The 22,113-nt window shown below is 47.7% G+C and overlaps 1 protein-coding gene across 1 annotated transcript in view; it reads left to right on the top strand.

Annotated features, from left to right (window-relative positions):
- The window catches only part of STK35 (serine/threonine kinase 35), a 45,461-nt gene that overhangs the window by 10,873 nt on the left and 12,475 nt on the right, over nucleotides 1–22,113 (top strand). Inside the window, exon 3 of the mRNA XM_024742944.1 lies at nucleotides 3,788–4,537. Coding sequence (XP_024598712.1) covers nucleotides 3,788–4,500 — 713 coding nt within the window. The 3' untranslated portion in view covers nucleotides 4,501–4,537. The remainder of the gene's footprint in view (nucleotides 1–3,787; nucleotides 4,538–22,113) is intronic.

The following is a 22,113-nucleotide window of genomic DNA, read 5'->3' as shown; positions in this document are numbered from 1 at the left end:
GACCATGGTGACGTTTTGAGTCTCCAGGAATTTGTGTCAGCTTAGAACCAGTGTTCGATAATCCCTGGAAGTTTGACCATTTTCCCTTCCCCAGTGCGCAGTCACCCTGGTAAATAATGAGACTTGGGCTTTGGCTGGTCAGAAGAGGAAAGTTACCTGGGAAATCAGGCACATGTCGAGTAGGTTAGCTTTCAGGCTGGGTCCTAAGGTACACGTTCAGATGCACCTGCACAGATTTGGGGAGAGGGGTCACCTTTTACGTAGAGAGGTCACCCCAAATAAAAGTGGCCTGCTCTGGCTAGAATATGGATTTTAGCTATTACAGCCTGAGAAATGTGATATCATCATCCATTTTCATTTTCTTATCTCAGTTTCATCTTTTGCCTAACGTGTGAAAGCTGTATTCTCTGGCCTCCAGCACTGAGAGTACTGAAATCCGTGACTTACTAGGACTTGGCTGGGGTCTGGTGGGAATGATGATGTAGGAGATGGTAAAGGATGTGATTCCCCCAAAGTACCTTATACTCTGCTGACTGTGACTTAACTCAGGAGTATGTGGTGTAAGTGTCATTCTCATTTGATGGATGAGAAGACTGGTTCAGGGACTTGCCCCAGGTTCTAGCTATCTTCCCATCATAGTCTCGAAACCACCCAGTGAACCGGGGGCAGAATTGGGGTCTCAACCTAGACTACTGTCCTCTGGTCTTCTATTACCCTTCTGTTACTGTGTGCTCTTCTACTACTTGCTTCTCAGCAGAAATGCACCCAGTGCGTTGAGTGCCGCATTCCCTCCCTCCATCTTGCTGTGATGAGAGGTAGCTGAGAGGCCCAGTAGACAATCTGCTTGAAGGAAAGGGCTGGAATTCTTACATGCCTCTTATGTTTTCTGTGGGCAGTTAGGGTTCTTTCATGAAAACACATACTGCAGCTTCTCATGAAATAAGCCCAAGGTCCTACCCAGTGCAAAGTGCTTTTTGTCTCTGGGACAAGTAGCTACGTCCCCCACTTTCCATTCTGTCATGCTCACTGATGCTTTGTCTGCTTCCTGTCCAGTTCTGTCATCTCTACAAACAGCCCCCTTCTTTGGCGTCTCCTGACCTTAGCTCATTCCCCAGAGCAAGTCCCTTGATCCCAGGTCTCATCTACCCACTCACTCACTGACTGAGGGCGCTTTTTTACCTTTTTTTTTTCCTTTCCCTGGATTCTCATAACCTGGACTTATATGTAGTCTGTTTTACAGAGTTGTTGTCTTTTTATTTCAATTGCCATAGTTACCAACTTTGTGTATAAAATAATCATTATTCCCCACCCTTTATTTCCCCACCAGAAGTTTCACTGTTTTCTGATGTGGCCTTTGCAGAAGGAATTTGATGCCTTTTTAATAGTTTACTTTCTGGCTCTACCACCCCCAAACATTTCTTGCTCTCCTTTTTATGGGGCTTTACTCGGGAGTCTAGGTTGATTGATCAGGGCTCAGATCACCACTTCATTTTGCAGTCTTTTTATTTATTTATTTATTTATTTATTTATTTTTGGCTGCGTTGCGTCTTTGTTGCTGCGCGCGGGCTTTCTCTAGTTGCAGTGAGCGGGGGTTACTCTTCGTTGCAGTGCACGGGCTTCTTATGGCGGTAGCTTCTCTTGTTGCAGAGCATGGGCTCTAGGCACAGCGGGCTTCAGTAGTTATGGCTTAAGGTCTTAGTTGCTCTGCGGCATGTGGGTTCTTCCTGGACCAGGGCTTGAACCCGTGTCCCCTGAATTGGCAAGCAGATTCTTAACCACTGTGCCACCAGGGAAGTCCCTGGGGTCCTTTTAGATAGAACCTCAGCCTACTGGAGCAGATGACCTAGAAAGAGGATTATGAGATGGGAAACAACTGATTTAAAAAAAAAAAATCTGCCCTAAACTAGTTCTACCTGTATGACTTTTGATTGTGAGCAGTATAAACAAATTATATAATTACAGGGGAAATGTGGTCTGTCAGATCGTGGTCAAAAACCTAAAGCTGGGCTTCCCTGGTGGCACAGTGGTTGAGAGTCCGCCTGCCAACGCAGGGGACACGGGTTCGTGCCCCGGCCCAGGAGGATCACGTGTGCCGCGGAGCGGCTGGGCCCGTAAGCCATGGCCGCTGGGCCTGTGCGTCCGGAGCCTGTGCTCCGCAACGGGAGAGGCCACAACAATGAGAGGCCCGCGTACCACAAAAAAACAAAACAAAACAGAAAAGCCTAAAGCTTTTGCCTTGTCCGTCTAGTCATCTTCTTGGATCAACCTAGAACTTCCAGACCACTGGCTTTTTGTAGGCTATGTTCCTTGGTAATTTCGGGGCTTAGGAACATCTCATCTGGATCACCCATTCTCTTTGTAATAAAGTAAATGACTAGTGAAAGAAACCCTCTGGCAGAGGCTGTGTGAGGGGTTGCAGCCTTCATCTTTGGTAGAATGGAGACACTGTACAGGGGATCAGAGGACTTTTCCTCAGGGTCTGGCTCAGTCACGAATGATCCATGTGACCACCCGGGGCTGACCCAGACTCATCAGCAAGGTGAGACACCTGCCTGCTTAGGCTCAAGCTTTTTGGGCTCTTGCAGTCACCAAATAACTTCATGCTAAGGCTTCAGTGTACCGTTAATTGCTTTATAAAGTGTATTGGGATTTGTTTGGAGATGCCAGTCAGCAGCTTTCCTGGAGTTTCTGTGGTTCAAAAGGAAAGACTTTCTGAGGAAGGCAGAGCTGGAGTTTCAGGTTTCCACATAACTTGATGACATCTTACATCCACTTCAGACTTCCTATGTACACCTCTCTGGTCTGTTTATTCCTGTGCCTCGTTATCCATCCCACCTCAGCCTGGAGTTTCCTTCTGGCTTCTCCCTGCTGATTTACTGCCTGTCTCTTAGGGGTCACTCAAGTCCTGCCCCTTCGGACTTCGTTAGATCTGGTGACTCCTACCCACCCTTCACTGTTCGTAAAACTTGACCTTGATGCAGATGCACAGCTAGTGATGCTTGCTGTTTTAAACATCCGTTATCTCCTTCAAACTAAACTTCATAGAGATGGGCCTGTCACTTACCTAACTTGTGCTAGGCATGTGGTGGGCTACCAGAAGACACTGAGTTGGAGTGTGTCTGAAATGAACTTGTAGTGCCATTCTAGTTGCATCGGCAAGAATCCCTGCACAAGGCAGGAAGGAAGGAAGGGAGAGAAGGTCTTTGGCTTAGCGTGAAGTAACAGACATTTGACGGTCTTCTCACATATTTTCCCTCGTCTCAGCAGCAGCCCTGGGAGATGTGGGTGGTATGGTGCTGCCTGTTTGGAGACAGTATAATGAAACACAGTGGCGCTGCAGTCATGGATTTGAGTCTGTTAACTCTTAAGTCGCTGTGAGCCTCGGGTTCTTCATTTTATTAGATGGGGCTATTTCTTCCTACCTCCTAGGGTGGTAGTAAATATTAAATTGAACGTCAGGTGCCAGTGTCGGTACTCTGTGTTATACATGGCCATTTACAGGTGAAGAAGCAGAAGTGGAAACTGGGAAAGGTGAACTAAGTTGCCTCCTGGCTAATCATCAGTAAACCAGGGTTCCCTTATCTTGTTATCACTTGACTCACCCTGTATGAGTAGAGATGGGCCTTGTTGTGCAGAGTTGGCTCCGTGCCAGTTATGCTGGTCCTCTTGGATTGGAGCGATCGTCATCACTGTCACTCCTACTCTAATATGCTACAGCCCTTTAGTCTACAAGTGGTGTGACTGTGTCCATCTCACTTGGGCTCTTTCTGGTCTTCCCTTGATTTAGGAGAAAGGATCCTGGGTTATGCTGAGGAGCCCTGCTATCTCTGGTTTGTCATGGAATTCTGTGAAGGTGGAGACCTGAATCAGTATGTCCTGTCCCGGAGGCCGGACCCAGCCACCAACAAGAGCTTCATGCTACAGCTCACGAGCGCCATTGCCTTCCTGCACAAAAACCACATCGTGCACAGGGACCTAAAGCCAGACAACATCCTCATCACAGAGCGGTCTGGCACCCCCATCCTCAAGGTGGCAGACTTTGGACTAAGCAAGGTCTGTGCTGGGCTGGCCCCCCGAGGTAAAGAGGGCAATCAAGACAACAAAAATGTGAATGTGAATAAATACTGGCTGTCCTCAGCCTGTGGCTCAGACTTCTACATGGCCCCTGAAGTCTGGGAGGGACACTACACAGCCAAGGCTGACATCTTTGCCCTGGGCATTATCATCTGGGCAATGATAGAAAGAATCACTTTCATTGACTCTGAGACCAAGAAGGAGCTCCTGGGGACCTATATCAAACAGGGGACTGAGATCGTCCCTGTTGGTGAGGCGCTGCTAGAAAACCCAAAGATGGAGTTGCACATCCCCCAGAAACGCAGGACTTCCATGTCTGAGGGGATCAAGCAGCTCTTGAAAGATATGTTAGCTGCTAACCCACAGGACCGGCCTGATGCCTTTGAACTTGAAACCAGAATGGACCAGGTCACATGTGCTGCTTAAAATTCAGGGCAGAGCATCTTGGGTGTTCTTAAACTAGGTGAGTGTACTTCTTTTTGTTCTGCATGCACACTTCATGGACTACTGGATTCTTCAGTCTGAGCCCAGGGAAGCGGGGGGTATGGAGTTGGGGGCAAATGCAGCGTTGAAGAGAACTAAGTGCTGGTTACCAAAGATTCCTCCCAAGTCTCAAGGAGGAAATTGAGGGATTATTTGAGTACAAATGAGAAAGTCTAGGGAAGTTTTGAGTAGACATTGCATTTGAGCTGAGTCTCTTAAGTTTTTTAGAAATACTTTCTCATCAATTAATAAATGCTTACTGTAGAAAATGTGCAAAAGAAGTACGGACATTTTTTTCAGCATATAAACACTGTCCCCAATTTGTATCCTTCCTACTCGCACATCCAATTCTGCATAGTTTAGATCATGCTCTTTTAGGTTTAGTTTCCTGCTCTTCCATTCAGCTCTAACCCAAGCATTTTCCATGTCATACTTTGAAAGCGTGGCCTTCAATAATTGACATTCTATTATAGGTACAGTAACGTAACCATTCTCCCACTTCAGATAGCACATGTCCATTTCTCCATTTTAGATACTATATAAACAGTGTGTGAGTGACTATTCTTTTAGAGAAATCTTTGCTTATTTAGCAGATTGATTGTGGGCTTTCATTTGTCAAGTACCGTGCTAGGCTCTGGGATAACAGTGGTAAGCAAAATCAGAAAACATGCCCCATCCTCATGACTTCTGCGGCTTAGTCAAGGAGAGAAACATTAAATCAGTATTTATCATAGTTGCTTTACAACGAACGTTAAGGAAATTGACCTTTCAGGGAATAGTGCCCAGAAGCAAGAGTAGGGAATTGGAAGCAGAGGGGAGCATCCCAGGTAAAAGGCCTAGCCTCTGCAAGGGACCTGAAGCCAGCGGGAGCCTAGCATATTGGAGAGCCTCCAGCAGTTTGGAGTAGTGAAGGATGTAGTAGACAGGTGGTAGTTGGGGAGGACAGTGGCCTGCTGGAGCGTGGGTAGAGCTGAGGTGGATAATCCAAAAGTGTGTACCAGGAACAGCACTGGTAGTTCAGTTGGACCAGAGTCTGAGATGTGAGCAAGGGAAATAAGACTAGAAATAAGGTGAAACATGGGACCCTGGAATTTGACCTTGACTTAGTAGGCATTTGGGAGCCATATGCAAAGCAGAGCAGAGCAATGCAGCATTAAGAGCTTCAGCATGTGTAAGCTGATTTGAACCGGAGATTGGGAGACCAGTTGGACCAATTATTTGATTCACGCTAGTAAGGGATGTTGTTGAACCTGAATGTAGTAGCACTGAGGATAGAGGAGTGCTTGGATCTTTGGGGCAGAATTGGCAAGGCAACTGGCCAATATTGAAGTAGAAGGAAGTAATAGATGTTGGGAGATTAATGTCAGTAGATATACATGCTGGCTAGCGTATTGGTCAGATTTGATTCATTTTCCTTAAAGGGAATGGAAAAGAAAAGAACATTGAATACCTACCATGAATGCTAGGTATTTTCACATGTACCATTTTGTTTCACCTTTGCAACCCTGCAAGGGTTAAGTCATTTACCCACGATCCTACTAATTTAAGGGCAGGTATATCTTAACTCATGTTCCTTCTCCCCCCAGCCCCTTTTTTCTTAGCATCAAGATGGCAAGCTGGAAATAAGCTAGACTTAGATTTTGCTGAAGGCTTGAGAGGAGGTGCTAGGGAGTGGAAGCAGATCCCAGTGGTCATGAGGAAGGAGCCTCAGCACCTGGGGCACAGAGCCCTCCATTACCTAGGTGGGTTCTTAGTCCCTTCTTTCCCTTCGTCACCCTCACATTTCTGGTTGGTATTGGTTAATGCTGATTTGAACCTGGTTCTGCTTCAGTATTCAGTGGACGAACTTCTCAAATGAGTCACTCCAGGTTTAATTCTTCCATTCCACAAACATGATCTTCCAGGTGCCAGGCCAGTTTGTCCTACTGCCCAGTGAGTAAGAGAACAGCGTTCTTAAAGCTAGGTTTGGGGTGGTACCATGTTCGAGCCTAAAAAGGGTTGGCTAGACAGTATTTTAATTGTATTTCATGCTGTCACTTTCCATTTCCATCTCATCTTTTCTACTTTAAAAAAACCTCTTAGAATTCAAGTTTGCCCTGGGGTAGAAAGAAGGTTGTCATTGGAAGAGGGATCTGAATTTGGGTTAGGATTATGGGGTTGTCATAACTAATTGAAATCATGGCTCCCACTTGGACATCCACACTTGGGATTTGTGCTTTGTTGCAGGGCAAAGTTAAAGTTAAAGCTTAATAGCAGTGATTGCTTCAGGTAGGAGAAATAGGTGACCTTGGGATGAGAAAAGATCAGAAACATAGTTACAGCTAAGTGTCCCGGACTCTGACAACTAATGAGGACAGTGCTTGGTCAGTTGGTACCTATCCTACCCTGTCCTAGCTGGGCACTTAGAACTGTGGGCCGGGTCCAGGGCCCTGGTCTTTGTGACCAGGAGCTGAGCCTTGTAGTGCCAAAGGTTCAAATCAGTTGTGGTATAAATGAGTATTTGGCTGGTTAGAGAATCAGAGGCTTGAGCTGGGAGGAACTATTGAGTCTAAACTCCCCTCTCTCCCAATCAAGCTTTATAGATGGAGAAGCTAATTCCATATATTCATTCAACACATTTATTGAGAAACTATTTGCCAGGGACTATTTCAGGCACAGAAGATACATTAGTGAGCAAAACCAACAAAAATTCTTATAGTTGTAGAGGTTACATCTACTGGGGAGACAGACATAACTTAGCTGTGGGTTAGTGGAGGGATATAGACCAGGATAAGGGAGATCAGAATGCAGGGCGGTGAGGGATGGAGGTGTACTTCCAAGTGGAAGAGATCAGGGTTGGTCTTAAGACAGTGACCTTTGAGCAAAGGTTAGAAGGAGTAGAGGGAGTGAACCATGAGGATTTCTGGAGGAAGAACATCCCAGACAGAGGCAATAGCCATTATAATAGCTTGAAGGCTAGATAGAGTGAGCAGGGAGGAGAGTATAGGAAAAGAAGCTAGAGAGGTAATTAGGAGTCAACTAGAATAGCCCTTGTAGGCCACTGTGAGGATTTTGGCCTTTAATCTCCTGGTCATTGGTGTGTTTTCAGCTGTATGATGTCTGATCTTTTGAAAGGATCACTGTACCTGCTGTGCTAAAAGTAAACTGAAGGGAGCAAGTGAGGGGACAAGATGGGAGGCTACTATGATAACCCAGGTGAGAGATAATGGTGGCTTTGAACAGTGGAACAGGGGAGGTAATGATTGGATTTTGGGTGAATTTTGAAGTCAACCAACAGGGTTTCATGCTAGATTGAACATAAGATGTGAGAGAGAGGAATTAAGGATGACTACAAGTTCTTGGCCTTGGAAGCCATTGGAAGGATAGAGAGGATCAAATGAGATGGGGAAGAACAGATTTGACTGGAGAAAGTTAGGTCTTGGTCATCTGAAAGTTTGGAATGCCTGTTTAGAATCCAAGTACAGAAATTGAGGGACTTCCCTGGTGGTCCAGTGGTTAGGACTCCACACTTCCACTGCAGGGTGCATTGGTTCCATCCCTGGTCAGGGAACTAAGATCCTGCATACCCATGCGCCTCGGCAGAAAAAGAAAAAAAATCACTGGTGACCAAGTACAGAGGTCGAGTAGGCTGTTGTATGAGTCTAGAATTCAGAGGAGAGAATGGTCTAGAGGTACAAATTTTGAGATGACCAAGGTTCTAAAGTGGGCATAGAGAAGATTTCAAAGCAAAACAGCTTGGAGAGAAGGAAAGGAAGCCAGAGTTATAGGAGACCTGGGCATGGTATCCTGGAAGCCAGGTGGAGAAAAGACCTCAGGAGGAGGAAGGAATCAGCCGCAGCGTGTTCTGTAGGTAGGCTGAGTGAGATGAGATGAGACTGGCCACTGACCATTGGATTTAGCGATTGGGAAGTCATTAGTGTTCGTGAGCAATTTTGGTGGCTCATAATGAGGAGAACCCTAACTAGCGTGGGTTTCAGAGAGAATGAAGGGGTGGAATTGGAGACCATGAGAGAGTAGGCCAATGACTCTCAAAGCTTTTGGTCTGAAGGCCCCATTGCACTCCTGAAATTGAGGATTCCAGAGTTTTTGTTTTGGGTTATATCTACAGGTATTGGTATTAGAAATTAAAACTGAGAATTGTTTTAAACGTTCCTTTCAAATGAATAGTAATTCAGTTACATATTAACATACAATTTATGAAAAATGACTTTTCAAAAACGTATTTTGTGAGTAGAGTGGCATTGTTTTAAATTTTTGCAAATCTTAACAACTGCCTTGATAGTCAGCTGGATTCTTATTTGCTTTTGCTTTGTAAACTGGTGCTATGTCACTCATCATGTAACTTCTGGAAGACTTCACAGTACACTTGTGAGAGAATGAAAGTGGAAAAGGCAAATAACTATGAAAAGTTTTGACTTCGTGTACTGCCGAGCTACAAACCACATTTTGATGCCTCTTCCTGAGGAATTTTACTGTGAAGGGGAGCTGAGAAGTAGGGAGAGACCTAGAAAGAAGGGACTTATTCAGGGTCCCAAATGAAGGGGCAGAACTTGTGTGTCCTGATTCCTGGCCAGCTTTCCTATGAAACTTTTTGTCGTGGGTCAGACTCCAGCTGCATAAAGGAAACCCAGTCATTCCCAGTAACAGCGTGATGAAGGAATGGTGAAGGAACACCTCAGCAATCTAGGATTGTAGATTTCAGAGTAATGTTTAAATTGGGGCTAAATGGTTTCAGTTTTTTGCAACCATGAATGGAATTGCACTTTGGGTTGGAAACATGGGATTCCTCTGAAAGGAGTGTTGCCTCGTGGACTGTCCAGAATCAAGTCCCACTTCTGTGCTTTACTGGTTCTGTGACCTCAGGCAAGTTATTTTACCTCTCTGGGTTTCATCATCCATAAAGTGGAGTAGATCACACTTATCTGATTGAGGTTGTTGGGGGAGTTGCAAGAGGCTATGAAAGTGCCCCGTAGAAACAGTCTAAGTGAGATGATGGACGGCACAGTCTTAGATGCACGCTTGGGCTTGAGGTGGAAGTGTTGTCTTCTGTTCCTCTGAAGATGGTGGTCTTTAGTTGCCTTGTTTCTGAGGATTGCCAAATCGCTTTCTTCTTTGAAACAAAGCTATAGTCAAGGCAACTCTATGCAATTGCTTGTTCCAGAAAAATGTCTCTGTTTTTAAAGGTTACTCGGTGAGGGGTCCTAGCTCTCTCTTACTTGTCACTTTTTGAAGATGTTTAATAATCCCTAATGGTTCCTACCATCCATCCAATAGCCTTATGCAAAGCAGGAAGCCAGCCAGACTGATGTTCCAGGTACCACTGCCCACATGTTACCGGGGAGGTTGCTGTGGGATAAGGGACTCTGCATTCATGGCCAAGTTTGCTGTCTAATACACAAACCTCAGTTACCTAGGGCCTTTTGAAGCCAGGGCCTTGAATGATGTTTATTTGGAGTGGGCAGCTCAGGTCTGCTGAAGGAAATCAGATGTTGTTGTGACCTAAGGGGTCATAGAGAATGTTCTTTGTACCATATGCGATCTTGGTAGCTGCCCAACATCAGAAAGAAATCGGGCCTAATTTCTTGTTGAAGTAATAAATGATATATTATTCTCTGGCCTAGGGTCCAAAGATGTAGCTCTGGGCTAACATGTTGGGTATCCGGTTGGCCCCTTGACCTGGGCTTCAGATTTTGTTTCTGTTTTATGAGATCTGAGGTTTTTTAACATGAGGATTCCTAAACCCCTAGTCGAGCCCCTCTGCTGGAGATTCAAAAGCTTTTTCAGCTCATCTCACGGGCAGCAAGCAGCACATATGCTTACACTGAAGCTGTAGAAGCCAATTCAGATCATTCGCTTCCTTTCGGCTGGAATTATACCCAAATTGTGTCACATTATAGGTATCGAGTTAATCAAAAGTAAGACTAAAAACTTAAAAATGGGGGGGGAAATGTTTAATTAATGTGGTTTGTTTTAAACAACAGAGTCTTCAAAACAGGATCTGGGGTAGGGGGGCGGGTGGTGGTAAATTTTTAAAAGATTTTAAGTGCGAAATTGGGAACCCAAGACTAGAGAGGTCGCCAGGCCCCATCTCTGAGTGTGACTTCCTGACCCAGCCATCGGAACTAACCCAGGAACACATAAGACAGGCCTTTCTCTCACAGGACTGCCCTCCCTGTGGGAAGGGGCAGGATGAGACCATGGGTGAGACCTAGCTTCTGAGAATGTAAGACCCCCACTTGGAGCCTCACCTCCTGAGTCTAGAAGGCTAAGGCTTTGATGGAGGGCAACAGTGCCAGAGATGATGATAATTTATGGACATCCCTGGGCTGGGTGCTTTATGGCCATTATTTCATTTACTGCTTTTCAAGTAACTTCCTGAAGCTCTCAGAGCTAGTAAGGGTCAAAGCCTAGATTTGAACCCAGGCCCAAGTCCATGGCTGTAACCAGTATGGTGTATTGCCTCATGGAATTGCCTATAAATGTTTTCAAAATTCAACAAACAGTTGAGCCTCACGTATATTGCGCGGCACTAGGTGGGGCAGGAAATGCATTCTGAGTTGAGTAAGGTGGACGGGAGGAGCCTGGCACTTAGTCGGTTTCCAGTTGGGAGGTTGTTTCTTCTACTCTGAGAAGATTCAGAGTGTGCTGGTAAACACCTAGGTAGCCCAAAGGACAGCGATGGAAGAAGGCTTCCCGGAGAGGGTGTGACTGCCGAAGAGACCCAAGTCAGAAGTCTGATTCTCACAGCCCAGAGGCTCATCCCTCTTAGTGTCTGGTGGAGCCTTGAACTGCCCAAAGGGAGGATGGAAGGAGCAGAAGAGGGAAGTGCCAGCCTCACCTTGAAGTGGATGATTAGGTCCTTGGAAAGAATGGAAGTTTTAGTTAGATTTGGGGGCGGGGGTGTTGGTATTTAGCCAGTGACTATTAATTCTTAGATCCAAGCAGAACTAGAACTGCTGAGCATCTTTTGAGTCCCTCTCTATAACTGGAGGCCCCAGCCTTGCTTTTACCCTGTCTCACTAGACTTCACGGGGCTGTGTGAGAGCAGAGGGTTGTGGGTTTGCTGCTCTTTTCCCTCGGAATGTAAAGCTCAGCGTTCACTGAAGACCTGGCAGTTCTAGGAACCATTGGTGTGCAGGCCATCCCTTGGTTCTGGGTCTGTCTACTGGTGTTTCTTGGGAGATCCCCCAGGTGGGGAAGGCTGGTATTTGTAAGGCCAGGTAGCTCCCTGGGTGCCAGCTTTTGCCCCTGTTGTTGCCCTCTCTGTCTGTCACTCCTGCTGTCTCAACACAAGGAAACTGAGCTGTCTGTTATGTAATGGGGCTGGTTGCCCACAAGGATAATCTGTCCCTTGAAGCTCTGCAGGACATCAAAGCATTCATGAGGGGACAGACCTGCCCCAGGGCTGTTGTTGCTCACATTCTCCTCCTCCCTGGCATCCTTGGCTCCTGTCAGCCTAGGCAGCATCCCTTTGGGCAAATCAGAATAGCGCCTGTAATCCTCCAGCTGTGAGCAAAGCTGCCTGAAGGTTGGGGTCTTTCCAACTCCCATTTCCTCTTACGCTAGGGACAGATACTCCCTCCAACAATAACAGCTCTGGTTCTAAAAACCTGTTTTGAGGGGCCCTCTGACTTGTGCAGGGCAGAGGCCCTGCCCTTTTATCTCCAGCCCTGAATTAAGTACTTTTACATAGAGTATCTTATTATCACATCATCTGCGTAAGTGTTCTGTTATCTGCCATCATTGTGCAGATGAGGAAGCTGAGAATCATTTTGACACAGTTTTCAGAGGCAGGATTTGAAACCGGATAGCTGACTGGAAATTCCACTGTTCTATCCTGCCTCCTACAGCTTCTTTGAAAGCAGCTTTTGATGGGTTTATAGGTGGGTTCCCCCTCCTATTAGCTCCACACGAGAGGCCCCCAGGTATTAGCGTCGGTGCTGCCCGTGGGCATCTTTCAGAGTCTGACAGTCTCGGCACAGCACACCGCAGCAGGGCCACCTTCTGCTCCTTCAGGTGAGATCACCTGTGTGTTGATTCCTCTTGTGTCCCACTGATACAGCCTCAAACATGGGCAGGCGAGGCAAGGCTGGGATGGTGAGGCACCCACATAACCAAGGGCCGGGTGACAGTGGCAGAAGCCACACAAGCAGGCAGAGGTTAAAATTTCCAAAAGGTTGGGAAGCGGGAGACCCAAAGTGCATCCCCTTTGGGGGCAGCAGGAAAGCACTGGCACTGAGGGGGTGCTGACAGGACAGTCTATGCACCAGGACAAGGAAGGGCTCTGATGTGACCCAAAGGCACCCTGTTGTCTCTGTTCCCCGGGACCTGGCAGAAGCCCGTTCTGAGTGAGCTTAGCCTGGACACTTAAGGTTGATGAGGATCCAAAGCAAAATGGCAGGGTTGCTGGGTTTCTCCCTGACCCATCTTCCAGCTCATTTATTGACTCTTGACCAAAGCCGAGGGCTTTCATGATTCGTCCCTGTTGTTGATGTGGCTGCCTGCAGCCCTGTGTTGAAAGATTCTGAGGCCAAGTCAGATTTGGTGAGCAGGAGCCCTCGTATGACTGGCGCTTGCCCAGCGGTGGTCTTGGTAGTGTAGACCCCAGTGCTGTCCTCTAGGAGCTCACAGGTTAGCTGTGGACCTAAGACAACGTTTAGTTGTAGAAATACAGGAAGCCTGGAGAGAGTGGAGGGAAAGCTTCCTGGAGAAGGTGGTGCCTTGGGCTGGTTCTTGAAGATAGGTTTAGGGGCACCTTGTAAGCCAGGTGGTGAGTGAGGAGGTCACATCTCAGGGATTGTGTGAAACTCGCCCTGGCACACTGAGGCTTTGTTGGGTACAGCACTCAGCTGGTAAGGGGAGAGGGGACTGTCATTGTAGTGAAATCCCCAGTCGGAGGGGCATTCAAGATGAGGACCTGGAGAGAATGCCCAGGGTTCTGTCTTGATAAACTAGGGCAGCAACATATAAGCTCCCAGCCGCTCTTTTCATTTCTACTAGTGAGTCTTCTGTGATTTTACAAAATCAAAGGAAATGGAGACCTCCTCCAGCATTTCTAGGATTCAGAGGCATGCAGGCCTTAAAACTGCCAGCAAAGTTTAAAATAAATCAATACTGTAAAATACTGCAATGAATTTCCCAACTTTAAAGGAATTACGCTTTCAGTTACAGGTGCCAGGGGAAAGCTGTAACTCAGCCTGCATTGTACACAGGTCAGAATTCTGTATTTTGTTTCTTTGTAAAAGGAAGTGATGTCTAGGGACTCAGGAGGAATGGATTAGAGCCACCCAGGCACACCTTAGGGCATAATGAAGAAGATGAAAATGCTTCTATTTTCCCAGGCTGCATAAAGGAGCCAGAAGTGGGGCCTGGGCAGGTAATCTCATGAATGGTAGGTAACCTTGGCTTTTTATAATTCCAAGGCCTGGCACTGGAGCAGTAGTGGAAGGCAGGTGGGCTCTGGTACATCGTGTTGGATTTTGGTATTGACCCTCTGTTCCAGTGGGAAAGACACAGATGATGTGAGCCAATTGACGCATTCCGTGTTTACTTCCATCCTTTTGTAAAAAGGAAGCCCTTAAATGTCATGTACAGCACCCTTTTGTTTTTTTCCTTTCTTCTTTTTCGGACATGTCTAAGGCATGTCCTCCCAGAGAGTTCCAGTCTAGGGCAAAGCTAAGGCATGGACTGAAAAAAGGGTAGTGCTGTCAGATCTTGACAGAATACATGGGCCTTTCCAGCCCAGCCCAGCCTTGTACCAGACATAGGGAGAGCTGGAAGTGACAACTAAAGACTCATTTGTTGTTAGTAACCAGATTGTAGGCTTGGATGTGATGAATGTTTGGAAGGAACCCTTGGTTTCATGGGACAGCGGAAATGAGTGTGAATGTACCACACCCGAGACCAAAGAACAGGGTGACTTTCACCTTCCAAAAAAAAATTGCTTGGGAGTTTAGGCCAGTTGCCTAAACTGAAATCCAGATGTCACCACTGAGGTGATCCAGAGAGCCTCCTCCCTCCCCGACCCTGAGCATCTCGGGGCATGGGCACCAACCAGGTGTAGCATGGAGAGCCTTCGGGAGCACATCACTCCAGCCCAGTGTTTTGGAAGTCCTATAGCAGGGGGACACCTGTCCCCAGAAGTCCAGTTTCCCACCTACTCTTAGAATTTCGTTGAGATGGTCATACGATAGTGATGACATAGGCAGACCCAGATGTGCCTCTTCAGAATCCACAGGCTCATGTTACACACCCTGGGTAAAGTTTAGAAAGATTGCTTCCATTTTATCAGTGGAAGGAACTGAGGGTGTCAGGAGTAAGAAGTTTTCTACTTAACAGATCCAGAGTCTATCCTGTGACCTTGAAGACATCAACATGCTATTGCCACATTCCTTCCTGCTCCCCCTCACCAGCTCGCACTCCCCCCCCCAGCACACACACAGTGACCACGACAAACTTCAGCACTGTTGGTTCTCAAAGTATGGTCCCCAGACTGGCAGCATCTCCAGGAAACTTCTTAAAAATAACGTATTTCTGGGCTTCCCTGGTGACTCAGTCGTTGAGAGTCCGCCTGCCAATGCAGGGGACACGGGTTCATGCCCTGGTCTGGGAGGATCCCACATGCCGTGGAGCGGCTGGGCCCGTGAGCCATGGCCGCTGAGCCTGCGTGTCCGGAGCCTGTGCTCCGCAACGGGAGAGGCCACAACAGTGAGAGGCCCGCGTACTGCAAAAAAAAAACCAACGTATTTCTGACGCCACCTCAGACCTACAGAGCTGGAAGCTGGGGGTGAGTGTTTCAACAGGAACCTCCAGGTGATGCTGATGGCACGCTCAGGTTTGAAAACTGCCCTGGCAGAAGAGGGTAAAGACACCATCTGCCTAGCATCCTACCGTTCTACCCTTAGAAAGCTTGCATCGAGGTCTGAGAACTAGGAGGACCTGCCAGGTTCTAATTGGGGCTCTGTCTTCTGTACTTACGTAGCATGGGACTTTGGACAGGTCACACCCTGTAGGTCATCGTTTCCTCATCCAGAAAACCGGAGTATAAAAGGTGGTCCTCTTTCCCCTCGTCCCTCAGCCCCGTCCCTCAGCCCCGGTGCGTTCGAGTTCCACAGTGGGTGTGGTTCTAGGACGGGGACTCCTCTAATTCTTGCTTAGTTTCTGCCTTGTGCATTTGTCTTGAGGATGAGGTGAGGCCCTGTGGCCATCTGCTCCTGGGGGGAGGAGGAGGAGGAAAACAATTGAACTTCTCGGGCTTCCCAGGTCCTGGGGAAGTGGGCTTCTAAGCCATGATAACAGTGAGCGTGTAGGGGTGCCCTCCGGAGAGTCATTCAGAGACATAACAGATCCCTGCGAGGCCGCTGTGATAGGACAGGAGGTCACTGTTAGAGGCAGGGGAAGTTGAGGGGCAGCAGGCATAGGAAAGGAGGAAGCAGTGGGGTTGGAGTTGGGCTTACGTCTCTGAGTGGAGTCTTAGACGTGGCTTTGAACCAAACTGGGAAACTTCACTTATTCTTTCCAGGCATGTATTAAGTACCTACTGTGTGCCTGGTGTGGGCCGTGGAGATTAAATATTGCTCCCGGCCTCAGTCCATCTAAACCTTAGGCATCTCTCTGAGTCTTGGAGTCCTCATTTATAAAGTGGGGTTGCCAGCACTTACCCGTAGGCTTTTTGTGAGTAAATGAAAAATTCATGTAAAACTAGCCTAGGGGTGCTGGGTATGCAGTAGGTACTCCACAGCTGTTGAGTCCTGCCGTTCTTTCATACCAGTTGTTGGCCATGCTGGTAACAGAGCTAGAAGTTGTATCTCAGAATATATGCAGGTTCTTGGCTCCCCCTTACCACCCTCCCCCCAAAAAAAAAACACTGAACGTAAAGCGCCTTCATGGGCACGGAGTGACCTCCATAGACCCAGGGTTGCCTTCACAGCCTTTATTCGATGGCTGAGTCTTGCTGTGTTTTGTTCTAACCCCCTTTGTAATCAGCTTCTCATTAGTTGACTGATGTATCTTACTCTTCTGAGTCTGTATTTGCATATTCATTCTGCTGTAATTATGTCTCAAGGACATAGCATTTTGTTTTCGTATTTACTTTTGCTTTTTAGAGCTGAAAACCTGTGCTGTCACATGGGCAGGCTGGTGGTTCTGCCAAAGAGCAGCTTTCTAGCGCTGGCATCTCACTGGTTTTGTTTTTTTTTAATAGTTACATAACATTAGAACCATGATTGCTGGCTATAAAATTGATTTTGAGAGCCACTTTAATTTGTAAATTGGGAAATACTTTCGATTTGGGGTTAAGGAAAGGAGTACTGGGGACGGAGGTAGAGGGAGAAGGTCTCTACCAGGAGCAGAGGGGTGGCCCTTCCCTTAAGGACAGTCCTTCAGCTGTCCTGCCGTGCCTTGGTTTGAATTCTGTATAGGCCTTGGGGTGGAGGATGGCCCCACCTGCCTTCCACCAGACCTCCTTTCAGGAGAGTCCTTTTTTGCACTTGTTTAGCAAATGCTTAAGGAGAGCTTTTGCGGAGAGCTTTTGCAGCTTGCTGGGGGTCTTGCATGCACTTGTTTCTGTGTAGGATCAAGCCTGCTACAGCCTGGAGCCTTTATCATCTGTAAGGCATGGTGGGGAGGTGCCAGGGAGCACTTTCTCTTACCTAAACTTACTGAGCGCGGGTTGTTTGCCAGGTTCATACTCTTCCCGTTTACTGTCTCGTTGAATGCTCACGTGCATCCTAGGTACGGTGTCCGCCCGCTCCCACTCCAGAGAGTGATTTGCCCCACTGGCCACGTGGCTAGCGCGTGCCAGCTCCAGGCTAAAGCTCGGGTGTCCGTGCTCTTTTCCATCGAGCTTCCAAAGATGTTGCAGCACGGTACTGTCTCAGTGCTCCCAGGAGCTCAGAGGACCGAGTACTGGCTTTTTGTTGAAGAAGTAAGTAACAGCAACCTATAGGACGTGTGACTTGAGATGGCCCTTGAAGAATGGAGAGCAGACAAGGGTCTTCTAAGCAGGAGACACAATGTGAGCAAAAGCAGAACACTGAGAATTTGTGGAAAGAGCAGATCTTTGGTTTGGTTCACGCAGAGGCTCAAGTTGGAGAGTGAAGTAGCGCCAAGTTGCCAAGAGCCTTGAATGTCGGCCTAAGAAAGGTGAACTTCATCCTACAAAAAAGGTGGCAATGATGTACAAGGCTGGATTTTTGGCAGGTGAGTCAGTCACAATGAGGGGAGAGCTGTTAGCCCCCCAGGGGAGGGAGATAAGATGCTGCACCTGACAGTGCCGGTCTCCAGAAGGTGCAAGACTGCACTGGCACCTGCCCGAGCACAGGAGGGGAGAAAGGGCCACCACTGACCAGGGCGATTACAGACCCTGTGCTTCCATTTTTGCTTTTGAATCTGATATGCCGATTAACCTAGGTTTGAATCACCTCTCTGCCTCTTATCAGCAGGGTGCCTTGGGCAAGTCATCTAACTTTTCTGGGCCCCCATTTCCTAATCCATTAAATGATGCTCCTTTAACAGTGATGCTCACTGTATGCTGTTGTAAGGACAAAATGCACAAGAACCAAAGTACCCAGTGCAACTCCTAACACACAGCGGGAGTTCAGTAAAATGGTGGCTGCCTCTGTGCAGCTCCCTTGTTCTATTTTTGCCGGATCTCATAGGTTAATCATTCGTTTCTGCTTCACTTCTCACTAACAATTTGCAGTGCCCTTCTTTTCCCTAAGAGAGCGCCAAACCCCTTAGCAAGTGCCCCCAGTGAGTTCCCCTCAGCACACTGGGCTTTGGACTGCTTGCTGTAACCAGAGTCCATATGGTCTCCTTCGGCCCCAGCCACTCTGGGCATGACCTTGTTTGAGCCACGCCGTTCACAACCACAAATTGTCCCGTCCCCATATAGAGGAGCCACCTCTCCCCTTTAGCTCTGACAACTCCTTAGACATCTTCCTCCTGGCTAAGGGCCCAAGAGGGGAGGAGATCTCTCCCAGCAGCCCAGCCTCCCCCTAAGCCCTTTCTCTGCTAATCACAGCAGCCGCAGCTGAACCCCAGTCTCTTTGGGGGCCAGTTGAGGCTGTTGGCAGCCTTCATTTCATCCCCACACTTAATAAGTTGAGGAAGGGAATTAGGGTATACCCGCAACTGACTGCCAATTACCAGGGCTGTTTCTGGAGACAAAAAGTTCCCCCTTAGTTTGTCTTGAGTGAGTTCCACCCATACCTGTTTACCAACTGAGTTGGTTAAGAGACACACCAACCCCCAGGCCCTGACAGCTTGGTGACTTCCCAAGGCCAAAAAGACTGGGTTTAATTGGATCTGCATCCTCAGACGTAGATGGTGACTCAGGGTGCAGATCCCCAGAGACCTCCAAATCTCAGAATCTTAGGTCTTGCCCAATGATTCTTCTTTTTGTGCATTTGACAAACTTAAATACTAGCATTTTGGGCAGCACACTTCAGGGATTCGGAAGGTTTAAAACAATATCAAGCAAGTCAGCAATGGTGACACCAAGGCCACTGCTAAAATATGACCGAGTCTCCTTATCTAGGAGCTTCACAGTGACTGCTTGCTGCAGTTTGCATAGAACCAGTCGCTGCCCTGACTGAACTTGGGACGTTCTAGAGATAAAGCTGCCATGTGTTTGCATCCACATGCCATCCTGGCTTTAAGCTCTGTCCACTTCCTGTCTCCCAGTGAGCCATGCTCTGCTGTATCCTGGGCCTGCCGCTTGCAGCCATGAGAGCGTGTGTCCTCGTTGTGCTGCGTGGGCTGCAGGTTGGGCTCAGCTGACACACATAGAGCCCACCTCCTCTTGGTGACATTCGTCCACTTTAAGGGAGACTTATATATATATATTTATCTTTGGTTGCATTGGGTCTTGGTTGCTGCACGCAGGCTTTCTCTAGTTGTGGTGAGCGGGGGCTACTCTTCATTGTGGTGCACAGGCTTCTCATTGCAGTGGCTTCTCTTGTTGAGGAGCACAGGCTCTAGGAGCACGGGCTTCAGTAGTTGTGGTGAGCAGGCTCAGTAGTTGTGGGCTGTGTCATGGACCCAAGTGTTTTACATCTACTGCCTCATCTCACTCAACCACCCTACTAGGCAGGAGCTGCTGTTGCCCCAGTTCTAGAGATGAGGAAATTAAAGTTCAGAGAAAAGATGTGCATGGCTAGTAAGTGGTAGAGAAAAGGGTTGAACCTAGGTCTGACTCACTCCAAAGCTCCTGCTTTTAACATGTAACTTTGTAATGTAAAATCCCTTCCTAGAGAGACAAAAAGAGCTTAAGTGGAGTTTAAAACCCATTTAATCCCTTCACCTATAAACAGATTCCCTCAGAGAAGGCTTCCAGAAGACTTGGCTGAGGTACCTCTGCATGGGTCTGGGGTCCAGAGCACAACGGGGGATGCAGTGCCAACCAGGTGGTGAGCAGCCTTCTGGCAAGTTCCTCTGCCAGCCAAGCAGTTGTCCCTTCTGTCCAAGGAGACTGAGGAACCAAACTGCTCCCATTAAGGCCATCAGCAGGTTGGAGAACAGAGGCTGGGGAAAGCTGAGGTGGGAGCAGGCAGCCATGGGGCTGGGGACCCAATGGGCTCCCACGGCCAACTCCCTCCCCATGTCTTCAGCTCGCAGACTGGGAATGGCTGGGTGAACAAAAGATTACCCTTTATTCTAAAAGTATGGCCTTCCTACCTTGGTCAAAATGTCATTTCTTTGATGAAATGACGATGAAAGTATATGGGAGTGGTTTAAAAAACTGTTCTTCCATCTCCTACCCCCACCCCTGGCTTTGAAATTGTACTGTCCTTCAAAATGTGTAAGTTTGGCAACCACAGGATTTAAAAATCTCTGGGAGCCACAGCTAAGCTTTATTTTATTTTTATTTTTTTTTAAGTTATTTATTTTTGGCTGCATTGGGTCTTCATTGCTGTGTGCAGGCTTTCTCTAGTTGCGGCGAGCGGGGGCTACTCTTTGTTGCAGTGCAAGGGCTTTTCATTGCAGTGGCTTCTCTTGTTGTGGAGCACAGGCTCTAGGTGCGTGGGCTTCAGTAGTGGTGGCACGCGGGCTCAGTAGTTGTGGCTCGCGGGCTCTAGAGCGCAGGCTGAGTAGTTGTGGCACATGGGCTTAGTCGCTCCGCGGCATGTGAGATCTTCCTGGATCAGGGCTCGAACCCGTGTCCCCTGCATTGGCAGGTGGATTCTTAACCACTGTGCAACCAGGGAAATCCCACAGCTAAGCTTTAACTCCGCACTTTTACTCCAGTGCAGGCTGTGGTGAACAGTCCTGGGTTCAGATTTGAGCTCTGCCACTCACTAGCAGTTTACATTATCCGAGCCTCCTTTTCCTTCCTAGCAAATGGGGTTGCTGCCAGTTCTGCTCTGGGGTCAGCTGTAAGGAATGAGGATCCCCAGCAGTGGGGCAGTCAGGGAGCTCTACCTTGTTATTAGTTGTGTTGATGGTCTTTTTGGTTTCTAGGGGGGGTCACACACTCAACTATGTATAACTTATCCGGAGTCAAAGTTTAATTCAGGAACTGAATTAAACACTCCTGTGTTTTCAAAATGGGAGATTTAAGAATGAGGGCAGTGAAGCTGACGGTGGAGGGGGAAGGGAAGGGTAGCTCTCCGCTGCCACACCTTTACCAGAATGCCCCCAGGACAGCCAGATGGTGGCAGAAGCACCCTCAGCACCTTTTGACCTGCTCAGGCCTAAAGGTGGATTTTTTTTTTTTTTTGATGTGGACCAGTTTTAAAATCCTTATTGAATTTGTTACAATATCGCTTCAGTTTTATGTTTTGGTTTTTTGGCCGTGAGGCATGTGGGACATTGGAAGGCGAAGTCTTAACCACTGGACCGCCAGGGAAGTCCCCTAAAGGTGGACTTTCTGAAGTCCAGGGACCTAGAAATCAGAAATACCACCTGGCTGTTTGAGAGGACCAATTTTCTGTGGCTTCGCACAAAAGTGTCACAGCTACTTGTTCAAAGGGCGGGCCAGTTCCCCAGGTGGCCACTCAGGAGGTGGGTGCTCTTCAGGAGGGCTCCTGCAGGCTTCAGGGCGGCACTCGAGTCTTTGCTCTGTGCCAGGGTAAGCAGGAGCACTGAACAAGAGTCCTCACAATACTCTTGACTTTCTACAGACACGCCCATCCATGAGAAAGGCTCTCCCCACGGATGAGGGAGTTTAGTCTCAGAAGTTACTTAGCAAGTTGCAAAAGGTTAAATGGGTAGTAAATGGTTAACTGGGATTCAAATCTAAAGTCTAGTTTTCTCTATTCCTCTCTGCCTCTCACCTATTTAACAGGAAAGAAAGCCATCTGACTGGCAATACTCAAGTCGTGGTTTACTGGGGTGGGAAGCTAAGAACTCACCCTTACCTAAGCTCCCCTAACATCCAGCCTGGTCTTATCACTGTAGTTGATGATGCCTGTGATAAACTAGACACTATGCAAGGCCTGATATGCAAAGCCTCCTTTGTCCAGGCAAAGGACCACGTAGGAATTATCCCCATTTCACAGATGAGCAAACTGAGGCTCAGGTTATTTATTTTCAGCATATCATGCTGGAGAAGCC

Source organism: Neophocaena asiaeorientalis, unplaced genomic scaffold (assembly GCF_003031525.2).
Source record: "Neophocaena asiaeorientalis asiaeorientalis breed wild unplaced genomic scaffold, Neophocaena_asiaeorientalis_V1.1 scaffold82, whole genome shotgun sequence".
Classification (NCBI taxonomy): domain Eukaryota; kingdom Metazoa; phylum Chordata; class Mammalia; order Artiodactyla; family Phocoenidae; genus Neophocaena; species Neophocaena asiaeorientalis.
This window is presented reverse-complemented; position numbering and strand designations above follow the sequence as displayed.